We start from the raw sequence: 17,026 nt of genomic DNA on the forward strand, positions 1-17,026 counted from the left end.
GACTAATAAATTTTCTTCTGAATCTCAGTCCTTTGGATTTTTACACTCTAATAGCAAACATGGATGCTATCTAATTTAATATGATCTTCATAATTAATTTGTGTCAATGTGTCACTGAGGGACTTCCCAGGTGATCCAGTGGCTAAGACTCCTTGCTGCCAATGCAGGGGTCCAGGGTTCATTCCCTAATTAGGAAACTAGATCCCAAGTGTTGCAACTAAGACCCAGCAAAGCCAAATTAATTAATTAATTTTTTTTTTTAAGTCACTGAAAGTACAACAGAAATTTGTTTCCTTTATCCCCTTGGCACATTTCCTTAAATTTTTTTTTTTTTTTCATGAAAAAACTAATAAATAGAGTGACTGTTATTTGTTACATTGCTTTATAGTTTGGAAAGCAATGTGCTTTATCTTCTCAACTAGCATTTCCACTTATTCATCAGAGATAATCAATGAAAAGTCTTGTTATTAATGTAAATTTCTTTCTCTAGTACCCAACACATTATAAATTCAACCTTGTCTTTGGATGATTCAGTCTCTTACAGTCATTAAGTCCTTATATTCTTTAGAAACTTTCAGCAGTAATATCTTTTCTTTTGCAGGAACTCTTTGATATGTCACCATTTTTTAACTCAACTATGATCTTCCAGAACTGAAAAACTTTATACACTTAAAAGTCTTCTCTTTAAAAAAAAAAAATTGTTGACCAAAAGAAAAGTTTTTTCAGGCTATGAAGTAAACCATTGAAACATGCCCATGACAGTATAAATTATTTTAATTTTTTCAAAAGTAGATACTAAAGGGACTTCCCTAGTGGTCCAGTAGTTAAGACTCTACACTCCCAATGCAGAGGCCCAGGTTTGATCCCTGGTCAGGGAACTAGATCCTGCATGCTGCAACTAAGAACTGGTGCAGCCATTAAACAAATAAATGCATATCAGTTGTAAAAATATACAGCATTAAAGATTGTCTACTATGTAGTAATTTCATGGGAGAAATACGAGACAAAAGGCATAAATCATACCATGTTACCCCTCTTTTTTCCTCTACAGTCTATATTTTCTAGTACTTGGGTAATGAGTATATCATTTTAATCAGGGTATAAAGCAGAGAAAGTTTTTTTTTTTTCTTTTTTTACATCTGATGGTATTGAATCCTTAAATGCTTTTGATGCCTAGGATCATTTTTATTTTGAAAAACATGAAAGGATCATACTTACAGTGAAACTCTTTCCCTTCCTATAGAGAGAAATAGCCCGGAAACTTGCCAATCCTAAGCAGCCAACAAATCCTTTTCTAGAGATGGTCAAATTTCTGTTGGAAAGAATTGCACCTGTGCACATTGATTCAGAAGCCATCAGGTAAACTAGGAGTTATATTCATTCATAAATAAAATATAATTTGAAACTACAGTGTTGTAAGTTTAAATTCTGGGTCCCCAACGAGACCTCAAAAGGTATACAGGGAACCTATATCATGTATCATTCAAGTTGAAAGAAAGACAGGCTCCTTTTCTGATCGTTGGTTTGTTTCATTACTTTTTATTTATTTTTAAAAAGAAATCTTGTGTTTATTTTTACCTTGTATGTTCTCATTAAAGAAAACCTAGAACATAAGAAAATCTATAGCTATCATCAGCCTTTGAGTTTTCTTAACCCTTTTCATGGCCACATAAAGTTTTTTAGTATGTATTACATCACCGTTTACTTGAGATATGTGAGAAACAGAATAGCGTTATGAAAGGAGCACAAGATTGCCATTAGACTAATCTGCTTTCAGAACACATCTGTTAACCAATTTTTGGCTTTAATTTAGTTTTTAATGTATTTTTAACTTTAATATGGGTATAATATCTCCTTGTGGATGAGTGTGATAATTAGTAATAATATGTAAAAAATAAGCAGACTAGCATCACAAACATTGACATCTATTGTCTTTGATTAATTGTTCCCATGATTTCATATGTTTCAGTTATTTCTAATGATTTTCAGTTGTAAACTTCAGAGAATACTTATACCTTGTACTAACCATTTTTCCAGCTCATCAGCTATAAATCTTTCCATTTCGGGTTACTAACTAGCATTTATTGATTCTCTTTTCTTTGAATTAGGAGACCTGGTTCTAGCCATTACTAGTACGTGACTCACTGGTTGTATTAAAATGCCAATCATATTAGTTTGCTAGGGCTGCCATGGCAAAATACCACAGACTGTGTGGCTTAAACAACAGAAATTTGTATTCTCACATTCTGGAGAGTAGCAGTCCAAGATCAAGTTTGATTTCTCCTGGAGCCTCTCCATGGCATGCAGTTAACCTCCTCTTTTCTCTCCTCACATGTCTGTGTCCTGACCTCCTCTTCACATAGGAAAACAGCCATTTGGGATTATGGCCCACCCATCTGACCTCAGTTTACCTTAATTATCTCATTAAATAATTAAAATCTCATCTATTTCCAAGTAGTCACATTCTGAGGTGTCCTGGAGGTTAGGACTTCGACATATGAATTTAGGGTATTCAATTCAATCTGTAGTGATGATGTTTGTTTTTTAACTAAGATCTTATCCTTTAATCTTATTAGCAAATAAGAAAGCTAAGGTTCTGAGAAAAACATGGTGGTTTTTTACAGCTGGGTGATAGCAAAAGGTATTTTGCTATTAATTTTTAATAGAGATACCCCATATCCAAGAGCAAAGGAGCAGCCCCAGCAAGATGATAGGAGGGGCAAATTCGCATTTAGAATCAAACCCCATTCCCGCCGGAGACGCTCAGAGGGCTCAAACCAACCTTGTGTGCACCAGGACTCAGGGCCCTCACAGAAACGGATACAGAACTGTGTCTGAGCGTCTCCTATGGAGGTACAGGTCACTAGCGTCAGCTAGTGGAGGAGGTGGAATTCCAGTTGAGCTATCTCAAATCGTGTAAGTGCTGTACTCAATATGTCAGCAAATTTGGAAAACTCAGTCGTGGCCACAGGATTGGAAAAGGTCAGTTTTCATTCCAATCCGAAAGAAAGGCAATGCCAAAAAATGCTCGAACTACTGCACAATTGCCCTCATCTCACACACTAGTAAAGTAATGCTCAAAATTCTCCAAGCCAGGCTTCAACAGTACATGGACCATGAGCTTCCAGATGGTTCAGGCTGGTTTTACAAAAGGCAGAGGAACCAGAAATCAAATTGCGAACATCCTCTGGATCATCGAAAAAGCAAGAGAATTCCAGGAAAACATCTATTTCTGCTTTATCGACTATGCCAAAGCCTTTGACTGTGTGGATCACCACAAACTGTGGAAAATTCTGAAAGAGATGGGAATACCAGACCACCTGACCTCTTCAGAAATCTGTATGCAGGCCTTTTCTTGTTTTTAATGGAGTGATTTTAAATATTTAAATACCGTTAAAGGGTACTAAGTGGTATTTTACTGGTAGTCCAGTGGCTAAGACTCCAGGCAGGGGCCGTGGTTTGATCTCTAGTTGGGGAACTAAATCCTACATGCTGCAACTAAGAGTTTGTATGCCACAACTGAAAGTTCGCATGCTGTAACGAAAGATCCCACTGCTGCTGCTGCTAAGTCACTTCAGTCGTGTCCGACTCTGTGTGACCCCAGAGATGGCAGCCCACCAGGCTCCCCCGTCCCTGGGATTCTCCAGGCAAGAACACTGGAGTGGGTTGCCATTTCCTTCTCCAAAAGATCCCATAGGGCACAGCTATTGGTAAGACACAGTATCGCGAAATAAATAAATAATTTTTTTACGATACTAAAAGAAAAGAGGTTGAAGATAGGTTAAGGGGAATAGAAGTATGATGGAGCACCATCAGTAAGAAAATGGACCAGTAAGAAGAAAATCTTCCCCTATGGTGTTAAAAAATGATAGATACAAATTAAAGAAAGTTAGAAAATAGGAAAATTACAGTTTTCCCTAAAAGCTCCATTGTTCTCCTTTAGGTCAAAAGTTAGATAGTCTACTCAGTGGAAGAATTTAAAAAGGAGACCTGAGTTAGAATGATAAAGATTTAGAGCAGTTGTTATAGGATAGGAAAGAAAGGGACACATGGAAGATATCCAAGCAGTTTTGAACATGCATTTGGATTGGTGATGATCTTTTGCTTCATCATACTCTGTGAAGTATTTGGAGTATGTATTATTTATCTGATTTACAGATCAGTAATATTACTTTCACGAAAAGAAGAATTATAGTTCTGGCTTCAATATTTGGATTTGCCTCATACAACTTTTTGACTTATAATGGTGATCCCACCCACACCGTAATGAAAGCAAATTATACCTGCCTTGTTTTACACTGTAGTTCCAGGATAGACCCTAAGACTCAGTTCACAATAGGTAGTCAGTTAATACGTATTAAATAAATGCATGCACTGATAATTATGAGTAGTCAGAAACATGTATAAATTTTATCAAATATTTGTAGTTTTATTTATAAATTCACGTGTTTTATGGGATTTCCTTCTAATAGCTTAAATCAGAATATTTTTTTCAAAATGGAAATAATTTTTTAAAAAATACATAATGTCAATGGTGAAAAAGTTGGCTTAAAGCTCAGCATTCAGAAATCTAAGATCATGGCATCCAGTCCCATCACTTCATGGCAAATAGATGGGGAAAGAGTGGAAACAGTGTCAGACTTCATTTTTGGGGGCTCCAAAATCACTGCAGATGGAGATTGCAGCCATGAAATTAAAAGACGCTTACTCCTTGGAAGGAAAGTTATGACCAACCTAGACAGCATATTAAAAAGCAGAGATGTTACTTTGTCAACAAAGTCCATCTAGTCAAGGCTATGGTTTTTCCAGTAATCATGTATGGATGTGAGAGTTGTACTATAAAGAAAGCTGAGCACTGAAGAATTGATGCTCTTGAAGACTGTGGTGTTGGAGAAGACTCTTGAGAGTCCTTGGACTGCAAGGAGAGCCAACCAGTCCATCCTAAAGGAGATCAGTCCTGGGTGTTCATTGGAGGGACTGATGCTGAAGCTGAAACTCCAGTCTTTTGGTCTCCTGATGCAAAGAGCTGTCTCATTTGAAAAGACCCTGATCCTGGGAAAGATTGAGGGCAGGAGGAGAAGGGGACAACAGAGGATGAGATAGCTGCATGGCATCACCGACTCGATGGACATGAGTTTATGTAAACTCCGGGGTACTGACTAAAATTAAAAATGCTGACTATAGAGGGGCTTCCTGGTGGCTAAGAATCTGCCTGTCAGTGCAGGGGACATGAGTTGGATCCCTGTTCTGGGAAGATCCCGCGTGCTGCGGAGCAGCTAAGCCCATATGACACACAACTATTGAGCCTGTGCTCTGAGCCTAGAAACTGTAGAATACTGAGCCCTTGTGCCCAAACTACTGAAACCCAAATGCCCTAGAGGTCATGCTCTGCAACAAGAGAAACCACCGCAATGAGAAGCCTGTGTACCACCACTAGAGAGTAACCACTGCACTCTGCAACTAGAGAAAAGTCTGAGCAGCGACAAGGACACAGCATAACCAAAAATAAAAAATGTTTTTTTAATTACTGACTGTACAAAGTGTTGATGTATACATAACTAACAGTGTGTTGGTGATGTTGAAAGCAGTTTGTTTTAGCATCAGATTATCTCAACATTGTCTCAACTCAGGAATCCCAATATTAGACATTTGCCCATAAGAAAGTGAAGTCACTCAGTCGTGTCCGACTCTTTGTGACCCCATGGACTGTAGCCCACCAGGCTCCTCCACCCATGGGATTCTCAAGGCAAGAGTACCGGAGTGGGTTGCCATTTCCTTCTCCAGGGGATCTTCCCGACCCAGGGATCAAACCCAGGTCACCTGCATTGTAGGCAGACGCTTTACTGTCTGAGCCACCAGGGAAGTCCTGCGTATAAGAAAGGAAGACGTCATTATGTCTTTGGGTTTCCCTGTTGGCTCATCAGTGAAAGAATCTACCTGCAATGCAGAAAACACAGGTTTGATCCCTGGGTCAGGAAGATTCCTTGGATAAGGAAATGGCAACCCACTCCGGTAGTCATTCCTGGGAAATTCTACGAACAAAGGAGCCTGACAGGCTACAGTTCATGGGGTCACAGGGTCAGACATGACTTAGCAACTAAACCACCACTGCTCCTTGTGTTTAAAGTGGAAATACCCAGAAGTCCATCAGTTGGTAATTGGATAAAAATAATTGTGGTATATCTATACACCAGCAATAGAGAGGAAGTTCATTCAGTGGTTCACACTGATCCTGTGCAACAACATGGAGGAGTCTCAAAAGCGTTATGTCACATAGAAGTTGTCAAACACAAAATATATAAAATTTTATAAAAGGTAAAATTCTACTGGCAGAAAGTTGATCAGTTATTGCCAGAGTAGGAAAAGGGAATTAACCACAGAAGAAGTGTAGGGTAGGTTTTTGTGGTGATGACAGTTGTTTCATGTATATATCACTACAGTGATTCACCACTTTATGGTGGATTCGCCACTAGAATGGCTATGATCAAAAAGTTGAGTTGGCAGGAATGTAGAAAAATTGGAACCTTCATGTATTGCTAATGGGTGTAAAATGTTGGAGGTGCTTTGGAAAGCAGTTTGACAGTCCTCCAGAAGTTAAGCCTGGAGGTACCATATGTGTGGGCATGCGCTCAGTCGTGTCCAACTCTTGTGACCACATGGAGTGTAGCCCACGGGAGTGGGTTGCTGTTTCCTCCTCCAGAGTATCTTCCTGACCCAAGGGAAGATGAACCTTGAGAACTCCATTTATATGAAGTATTCAGATTAGGCAAATATATATAGTAGCACAAAGTAGATTAGAGGATGCTTAGGGCTGAAGAAGTTGGAGGTGAATAAGGAGTGACTCCTAATGGAAATGGGACACAGCTGAGCACACACACACCTACTGGGGAAGGGGGTTTGTTTTGAAGTAGGGTGAAAGCTAAGTTTGTTGAATATTTGCCTGTACTGGGACATCACTAACAAGGAAATGAAATCTCAAGAACGAAGCTTATGTTTGTTTTAACTTAAAATAGTATCTTGTTGACCAGGTAGTTTCTAGTTTGTGGCGGTTAGTTGTAGTTGAAAAACTAATAATGTTGAACATTAAATACTTTTTAATTGTTGATTCTGTGTGTGGGTATATAGAGAGAGCACAATGCTTCTCATGAATTGCTTTCAATTTCTTTGCTATAAATCTCTAGGAGTGGTATTAGTGATTCAATAAATTAATTATGTGATTAATTCAATGCCTTTGCTCATTTATGTGTTTACTATTTGTGTTTTTATTTTGAGTGAGTTCTCATTTGTCTATTTAGCAACTGCTATCCTAACGTTTTTCTTAAAATTGCAAATTATCTCCATTTATGGATATGAATATTACATTGCTTATACTTAAAAATACATATTTCTGGTACATTTGACAGTTTTGTTGCTTTTCATTAGAATTACTGTTATACGTGGATGGGAGGATAAACTAAAAATAAGCTCATTTGTCATGTAGAGAGGGAAGTTTAAAAAATCACAAAATTACTTTTTCTTCCAGAAAATATTTAATTTGATGTTCATAGAGTCTGTATATGTCTGCTACAATGCAATTAAGATATAGTTACTAATCTAGTAGTGTTACTAATTTAGATTGTCTTATTTTAATAGTGCACTGGTAAAACTGATGAATAAATCAATAGAAGGGACAGCAGATGATGAGGAGGAGGGTGTAAGTCCAGATACAGCTATTCGTTCAGGACTTGAACTTCTTAAGGTATTTTGTCTTAAAACAGCTTGTCTTTTCTGCAGTCATATTTTTTTTTAATTGGTGGGAAATTGCTTTACTGTTTTGTGTTGGTTTCTGCCATACAACAGTGCAAATCAGTCATAATTTTATATATATATATCCTTTCCCTCCTGAGCCTTCCTCCCCTCTCCTCGTCCCTCCCCTTTAGGTCTCCATAGAGCACCTGGCTGAGTGGGCTCCCTTTGTTATTTAGCAACATCCCACTGACTGTTTTACACCTGATAGTGTATATTTGTCAATACCACTTTCTCAATTTCTCCCACCCTCAACTTCCCCAGCTGTGTCCACAAGTCTGTTCTTTACTAGGCTCGTCAGTACCATTTTTCTAGATGCCATATGTATTCTGCAGTTATAATATGAATCACCTTAAAGATATGCAAGGGTCAGGCTTTATTTCATTGGAAGTATTCAAAAGATTAAAATTTGTAATACAGCATTTTATAAAAATAACATGTTTTCTGAATTATACTAATGTAATTATTTTACATTATAAAATAATATTTTTGGAGTTTTGCTGTTTCATTCATTCATCATGTGCATGCCTGCTATGCTTATAACAGTATGTGCTAAATGATTTAGTCTTACCTTTCAAATAACCTGCATATTGGTTAGTAGGATTGCTCACAGGAATCACTGTAAGACATCATTTATCTGATTGGGATTTTTTTTTTTTTTTTTTTAACAAATGGTAAACAGATGCCAAAGAGGTCAGAGAATTGAACAATTAGTAAGAGACATAATTTAATCTAGAGGGGGAGCACAGCATCATCAAAGAGAATAATTTGGGGCATGTTTTAGGGATTGTGAATGTAGCCTGAGTGGTTAGAATTATTGCTTTGAGGAGTGATGAAAGACAAGATTGTTTCCAGATTGTGGAAATAAAATTTTTTTTTTACAGAGGAAAATCATCTTTAAGGCAAACATTTTTAATAGGTTTGATTCAGCTTTTCAAATTTAAATCCTCATTTTTCTCTGAATATTTAAAACCTCATAAGTAAATATTATCACTCTGAACCCTACCAAAGGAGACACTCTCTCCACTTTATAACCCATTTAAAAAATGCTTATATAATAAGTTAATGAGGGCTACATACTCCATTCCCCTACCTCCTTATTTTTCTTTTAGGCCTTATTCCATGTGTCAGGCTGACTAAATTGTTTTTGCTTCATGGAAGGTAAACTTTGTAGACACATTATTTCTAACTTGCTGGAAATTCCTTAAAGATAGCCTAGAACTTATGTCTTAATAAATAAAGGGAACAATTATTTATATGTTTGTAATCATGATTAAAATTTTCCAATAATGACTTCAGTTCCGTTCAGTTCAGTCACTCAGTCGTGTCTGACTTTGCGACCCCATGATTCGCAGCACGCCAGGCCTCCCTGTCCATCACCCACTCCCGGAGTTCACTCAGACTCACGTCCATCAAATCAGTGATGCCATCCAGCCATCTCATCCTCTGTCGTCCCCTTCTCCTCCTGCCCCCAATCCCTCCCAGCATCAGAGTCTTTTCCAATGAGTCAACTCTTCGCATGAAGTGGCCAGAGTACTGGAGTTTCAGCTTTAGCATCATTCCTTCCAAAGAAATCCCAGGGCTGATCTCCTTCAGAATGGACTGGTTGGATCTCCTTGCAGTCCAAGGGACTCGCATGATTAAAATTTTCCAATAATGACTACTTATGAGTAAATTTTTTGTGACGGATTTCACTTAAAATATTTTCTTATAGAGTATCTTTTGCCAGTGAAATAAAGCCTATTGTTAGCATTTTGTTCCCATCTATCACTCCCATGAAAAAGGAGCCACATTTCCCACATTCCCCGTATCAGAATAGACTAAGAGGTAGGGAAGAAAACAGGACCAGGGCTGTCAGTCAAGAACTGTTAGCCACAACTCGCCTCAAGGGAGGCTACAAGATACAATCTTGATTGTGTTGCTAGCATATGCAGCTCATGATTTAAAATTTTATTTCTAGTAGAAAACAGTTCTTTTAATGCATTATAACCATTGTGTGAACCTAAAAACATTGTATCTGTTCCTTTAGGTTCTGTCTTTCACACATCCTACCTCGTTCCACTCTGCAGAGACATATGAGTCCCTGTTGCAGTGCCTCAGAATGGAAGATGACAAGGTAGCAGAAGCCGCCATACAGATTTTTAGAAACACAGGCCACAAAATAGAAACAGACCTACCCCAGATACGGTCGTGAGTATGCATTTTCTTATGATCAACACAAGAGTTTTCCAAGTGTCGGAATCTTAGGGTCATTGTTTCCCTTAGGAAGATATGGAGGAGGAAAGATGACTTTTATTTAGAAGCTGCTTTTCTGTATCCTTTGTTTTCATCATTTCTCTGTCTGACTTATCTCCTCTACCATTCGAATATGGGCGGAGGAACAACCTAAAATTTTTATTTTAAATATTAATATTAATTATCAAAAGTTATCACAGAATTTAGGATTAATACATCTTTCTAATTTATTTGTTTTTCTCCAACTCCAAATTCAGTAGGTACTGCCTTCATATCTCACTCAAGAATTGTATAATCAAAGGTGCTTAATGAAATGTTCATTAGTTGCTTAGTTGTCGGTCATGGTTCTTTTCTCTCTCTAGATTACTTCCCCTCTCCTCATACGAATGAAGTACATTTTGGTATTTTTACTTTGGCAGCTTTAAGAGGTTGCCTTAGGAGCAGAATTTGTGCTGAGAGTGTGATTTAGACATAAGACACGGGAGATGTCTTGGAGGAAGAGCACATTGTTGATAGCTATTATAATCAGATGTTCAAGGTATTTATGTAAATAGCTTGAGGTAAATTCAAATCAAACCCATTTTTCCTCATGATATATTAATAGAATAAGAGAATTCATGACTCCTTAAGTTTTTATTGGATTTTTGAGCTAATAGTTTAATTTGAGAAATAATTCAACATTTATTGTATATCCTTTTCATCGTCAGCACTGTAGTGGCTTATATAAAAGATTACCACTGTCAGTCCCTGCCGTCAAGGAGTTTATACTCTAGAAATGATAATTTTTATCTTTGTACATTATAGAAAAAATGATTGACACAGTGGGCTAAAGTTACTGTGAATTTTACAAAGTGGGAAAGTCTGTACTTTTTTTAAGGTGAAGGATGTACTTAAAGGAATTCTGTCCCAGAAGGAACAGTAGAAGAGGTAACTTTGGACATGACTACTAAAACCTCTTGTTCTTAAGACTTGTTGTTCAGTCGATAAGTGGTATCTGACTCTGTGACGCCGTGAACTGCAGCACGCCAGGCTTCCCTTTGCTTCATTATCTCCCCGAGTTTGTTCAAACTCATGCCCACTGAGTCAGTGATGCCATCCAACCATCTCATCCTCTGTCACCCCCTTCTCTTACCCTCAATCTTTCCCAGCATCAGTGTCTTTTCCAGTAAATCGGCTCTGCGTATCAGGTGGTCAGAGTATTGGAGCTTCAGCTTCAGCATCAGTTCTTCCACTAAATATTCAGAGTTGATTTCCTTCAGGATTGACTGATTTCATCTTCTGTCTAAGGGACTTTTTACGAGTCTTCTGCAGCACCACAATTTAGAAGCATCAATTCTTCAGCACTCAACCTTCTTTATGGTCCAACTCTCATATCCATCCATGACTACTGGAAAAACCATAGCTTTGACTATACAGACCTTTGTCGGCAGTGATTTCTCTGCTTTTTAATATGCTATCTAGGTTTGTCATAGCTTTTCTTAAGACTAATCAGGAAGGAAGGAGGGAATTATTGAAAAAGCAGAGAAGCACAACACTGCAGACCTCAATAACAACCCTGGTGGTGTAACTGGATTATAGCACACTAGAAAAACAAGGAGCAAGGTTAAAGTTGACCTATGCATCATCCTTTCATTAGGCTAAGAAGAATTAATAATGTATTTAATGACAGTTTGATCAAAACGCTTACCTTCTTTTGTTACTAACTGGTCTTATTTATAAGAACTGTTACCTTGGTAAATGAATTTGAAAGAAAGACTTCAACAGTGCTCAGTCAAGGAATGTATTGATATTTGTGCATGAAAATCCTTTTCATTATTCTAAACTGTATGGAGAAAAGTATGGCACATTCATAAATTTCAAGGTAGACTTCACACTGACTAGCATATGTTCCAGTTTTTTGATTGATGTGCATAAAGGTTTAGAGTATTGCTGTTTATATCTAGCCTTCCCTTATTATAAGACAAGGGTCCCCAACCTCCAGGCCGCAGATCAGTCCTGATTTCATAGATCAGTACACAGCAGGAGGTGAGCAGCAGGGGAGCAAGCAAAGCTTCATCTGTATTTAGGGCTGCTTGTGTTACCACCTGAGCTCTACCTCCTGTCAGATCAGCAGCAGCTTTAGATTCTCACAGAAGCGCGAACCCTTCTATGAACTGCACATGTGCGTGCTTTTGAGAATCATCCTCAAACCATCTTCCCCTCCCTATCCATGGTAAAAACTGTCTTCCACAAACTGGTCCCCTGTGCCAGAAAGGTTGAGGACCGCTGTTATAGTATGACCCTTTTTCACTATTGCACTTGATTTGATATCATTGACCTTATAATCTATAAAGTAGTAGTATTACACCAGATGTATAGCAAGTATCTTTTCCTAAATTTTTGTTTTGGCTTACGAATTTTCTTTTGATGTAAAAAAAAATACTTAAGTTCATTATAAAAAGCTGAAACTTTAGAAACTATAAATGAAGAGAGTCACTTAACATTTTGATGTATATTTTATATGAATGTTTTGTCTTATCCATTTGATGTATATGCCAATTTTTTATATTTTGATAGAAACATGCCATACTTTATTTGCATACCTTCTCTCACTGGTATGTTCTTATCTGTTTTTTAATGAAATTTGACCTTTTGCTACTTTTTTCCCCATGGCTGCTTTAAAACAACTGAAGAGGATTGTGAGAGGGAAGTGGAAAATTTAGGAGTATTTTGCTAGAAGACAAATGTGAAAATATGACATGGGGCAATTTTAGATTATAAATTAAAGGTGGCTTGTTTACTTCTCCATACTTATGAAGTAACATTAAAAAGAAAATTGTTTTCTGGGGTAGCTCTTTTATTCTAGAGGCATTGTATTTCTTATGTTGTACTTGAGGATGGGGAAAGGGGCTTTAAATCTTTTTATAGATCAGGAAGTTTAGAAGAGAAGCTTTCTTCGAGCGTACCTCCAAATAGTTACTGATGAAGTAGGAGACAACCAAAAGAACTACTTGTGGTTTATGGGCTTTTTAAAAATAAACTATGATTTTTTTTTTTCCCCCAGGACCTTAATTCCCATTTTACATCAGAAAGCAAAGAGAGGAACTCCACACCAAGCAAAACAGGCTGTTCACTGTATACATGCCATATTCACAAATAAAGAAGTCCAGCTTGCACAGATTTTTGAGGTATATATAATTACATACTATGTGTTTTTGTTGATTTTTATTCTCTCTGATTTGATGAAGCTAAAGAGTCACTTTTTTTTTTTTTTTTTAATTTTAAGTTCTTTAGTCCCAGTCTAAAATATAAATTCCATGGGAGCAGGGACTCTATTTTATTCAGCACTTTAGATATTCCCAGCCTTTAGATCAGACTATATGTTCAAATACTACACATTGAAGGGTGTTTTATGTATTTTGTATTACATTATTTTACTTAATTTTAGCTTTTTTGGCTCAGTGGTCCATTTAGCTTGAGAAGCTATTATGGACCTGACAACCCTACTTGAAAATTAGTTTTGTTTGCCTTTCCTTATGTATGATCCTTTGCCTGATTCTACTACTAGAAAGGTATTCCTGTTGTCATAAACTGAATACAATATGAACAGAACCCAGTGGACTTAAATATTATGATCCATGGTCATTTTAAATATTCCCACAGGACAAGAAACCCACCAACATAACTGACTTAAAAATAAGGCTGATTTGACCGTGGAAGAATTTTCTTGTTTTTACTTTATGTGGGTTTTACTTTTCCCTTTTTTTTACATTGTTTCAATCTTATTAAATTTCAATAGGTGAAATAAGAATCAAGTGTCTAATATAACTGAAGTTACTTTAAGTCATCTCTTTAGAACAGATTTTTTGGGGGCACAATAAATTCAGGAGGACTCGGGAACATACACTGTTCTGTACAATGTCTATAAAACAAACTAGTAATTTTGACTGTTTTATTTTTATAGCCACTCAGTAGAAGTCTGAATGCTGACGTACCAGAACAACTTATAACTCCGTTAGTTTCATTGGGCCACATTTCTATGTTAGCACCAGATCAGTTTGCTTCCCCAATGAAATCTGTAGTAGCAAATTTTATTGTTAAAGATCTACTAATGAATGACAGGGTAAGTTTCTCATTAAATTTAGAATCATAAGATTAAGACTGTTTACATCTTTATTTGTCACAGAAACAACACGTCTGCTTTTCTCTGTGTATGATTCTCTTTTACTTTTTTTATTTGTTATTTAAAATAACATCTTGCTATGTAGCTATTACTAGAATTTTTTCTTTAAGAAGAAATTGAGAACATGAGATAGATGAATCATGAAGTAAAAAATAGAACCCTCAGTATTCAAACTCAAAAAAAAAAATACCTGCCAGTTCACAAAAAAAAAATACCTGCCAGTTCACAAAAAAAAATAAAAGTTCACAAAAAAAAAATACCTGCCCGTTCACGCCTTCCTCCTTCTCCCCCCTCCAGCTGAGTACAACAGTGAAGCCTGCGGGCATGGCCAGTCTCATTTCCTGCCCAGTTTCGTATTGCTCTTTGTACTACTGATAGACAAGGCTGGCCACAAGTGTGAAGTTTGACACTTCTTAGATGGTGGCTTGATTGTTCATAAATTCTATTTTAAGATGGTTCTGTTTTTTGTATGTAGTAAAATATACATAATATAAACTTTGCCATTTTACCCCCTTTATGTGTACAGTTCACTTACATTATACACACCCATGTTCTTATTGGTTTTTTGTTTTATTAAAAACAAACAAGTTTGATAACATATGTATACACCCATATACAACAAGGGGTAACCCAGGAAAGCCAAGTAAATCTCCACAGTGGTCCAAGCCACACCTAAAATATACGTCCACATTGTTGTATAACTATTGTCACTACCTGTTTTCAGAACTTGATCATTTCGGAGAGAAACTCTACATCTGTTAACCAGTAACTCCCCATTACCTCCTCCCCACCAACCTCTGGTAACATCTATTCTACTTGCGTGCTTTATAAATTTGCTTATTACCTTCTTATCATACAATATTTATCCTTTTGCATCTGGCTTATTTCTCTCAGTATAATGGTTTCAAGACTTCATTTTGTGCCACAATAATACTCCATTGTATGTTTAACCTATATTTTGTTTATTTATCTATTGATATATACTTGGGTGTTTTCTACCTTTTAACTGTTGTGAATAATGCTGATATGAACATTGTCCCTGGTTTGGGGGATATATGTCTAGGAGTGGAATTGCTGGATCATATGATCATTCTAGGCTAAACTTTTTGAGGGGCTGCTGAACATTTTTCCACAGTGTCTATACCTACATTCCCAGCAGCCATACACAAAGCTTCCATTTTCTACACATCTTGGCCAACACTTATTCTTTACTTGGTTTTTTAATCATAGTCATCCTGGTAGTTGTAAAGTAGTATCTTGTGGTTTTGGTTTGTGTCCCTAATGGCTAGTGATTTTTTTTTTTTCCATGTGCTTATTATTGGCTGTTTATATATCTTCTTTGAATATTGAGTTTTTTGCCCACTTTGAATTGAATTGTTTGTTGTTGAGTTGTAAAAATTCTTTATATATTCTGAATATTTATATACTGAATCCAAGAATAAAAAGATTTTCCCCTGTACCTTCTTGTGAGAATTTTTTAGTTGTAACTCTTAAGATCTTTGATCCAGGTTTAAAGTTAATTTTCATATGTGATATAACAGTCCAGCTTTATTCCTTTGCTTGTGGCTATATCTAGTTTTGCCAGCACCATTGAGGAATTGAGGAGACTGTTGTTTTCCCAATAACTGGTGTTAGCACTCTTGTTTAAAATCAGTTGAGCATATATGTGAGGGTTTTCTGCTTCGTTCTCTTGGTCTGTGTGTCCATACTTCTGTCAGAACCACCCATGCTATCTTGATTACTATAGATTTGTAAGTTAAGTTTCAAAGTCAGGAAGTTTTAGCCCTCCAGCTTTGTTCTTCTTTTCCAGTCCCTATTTGGTGGCTTTCTTGTGGGGTTCCTAGAGCACAGTGTTGCTCAGCATGAAAACCTTAATGAGAAAAATTTAAAAATTTTTTCTAAAAGTTAAATTTATTCAATTTTCTATAGTCAACAGGTGAGAAGAATGGAAAATTATGGTCTCCAGATGAAGAGGTTTCCCCTGAAGTACTAGCAAAGGTAAAATTGAGTAGAACTCGATGACTGTTATGCTAAAATAATGAACATTTATAGATATCCTTAAAAAAAAAAACTAACACTTAAAAAGCGTAAGGTGCTTTATTTTTAAACCAAAAGTTGTGTGTTTCTCAAATTGCAGTTGTCCTTAAAGGTAGTTACATATAGATATATGTCAGCATGTTTTGTGGATCTTCCTGCCTTGCTGAAATGATTTCAGTGAGGCTGTTTTACATAGAGATTGTAGAATATTGATGTCAGAAGCACCTCAGGTCTAGCCTCATTACCACTTTTTATCTACAGGCATATGAACATTAATTTGGCAAAAACAAATGACTGTCATCATATTGGTAACTTTTGATAGATGTAAATTATCCCTCAGTAAAGCTAATTTTTAAAGTGGTAGTCTTGGGATTTAAAACAAAACTTCTTTATTATCTTATTTGATAATCTATCTCATCTTGAAGAGCTTCATAGGCATCATTTATTCCATCAGTTCCTTTTTCCAGGTTGTCGATAAATAAATGTAGTAAATGATATCTACATTCTTTTGCTAGTTCTTGCATACATTTCATAACAGTCTTGAGTATAAGGCTCCAAGCAATTATGACTACAGATAATTACAAAATCTCCTGGGATTTTTGATCAAAATAGTTCTTCAGTACTATAAGAAATATTAAAGTCTGTCTAGTTATTTTTAACCACTACAATCTGTGTAGTTTAGTTATTTTAAAAAAAATATCAGATTTAAAAAGCAAGTGTCCAGGTGTGAAAAGTCTGAATTCAGAAGCCAGAGCCTGGGTATGCTATCTATCATAGTAATGTGTCTTAGGTTGCCTTACTTATTAG

The 17,026-nt window shown here is 36.5% G+C and overlaps 1 protein-coding gene across 4 annotated transcripts in view; it reads left to right on the forward strand.

The window, feature by feature from the left end:
- Positions 1 to 17,026, forward strand: part of PDS5A (PDS5 cohesin associated factor A) — a 134,213-nt gene that overhangs the window by 84,151 nt on the left and 33,036 nt on the right. For all 4 annotated transcript variants that reach the window (XM_006068246.3, XM_044945969.1, XM_025290141.2 and 1 more), the window contains exons 17-22: positions 1,244 to 1,359; positions 7,633 to 7,738; positions 9,815 to 9,975; positions 13,064 to 13,187; positions 13,964 to 14,122; positions 16,112 to 16,180. In XM_006068246.3, the coding sequence (XP_006068308.2) occupies positions 1,244 to 1,359; positions 7,633 to 7,738; positions 9,815 to 9,975; positions 13,064 to 13,187; positions 13,964 to 14,122; positions 16,112 to 16,180 (735 nt within the window). The remainder of the gene's footprint in view (positions 1 to 1,243; positions 1,360 to 7,632; positions 7,739 to 9,814; positions 9,976 to 13,063; positions 13,188 to 13,963; positions 14,123 to 16,111; positions 16,181 to 17,026) is intronic.

The sequence above is a fragment of the Bubalus bubalis genome, chromosome 7 (assembly GCF_019923935.1).
Source record: "Bubalus bubalis isolate 160015118507 breed Murrah chromosome 7, NDDB_SH_1, whole genome shotgun sequence".
Classification (NCBI taxonomy): domain Eukaryota; kingdom Metazoa; phylum Chordata; class Mammalia; order Artiodactyla; family Bovidae; genus Bubalus; species Bubalus bubalis.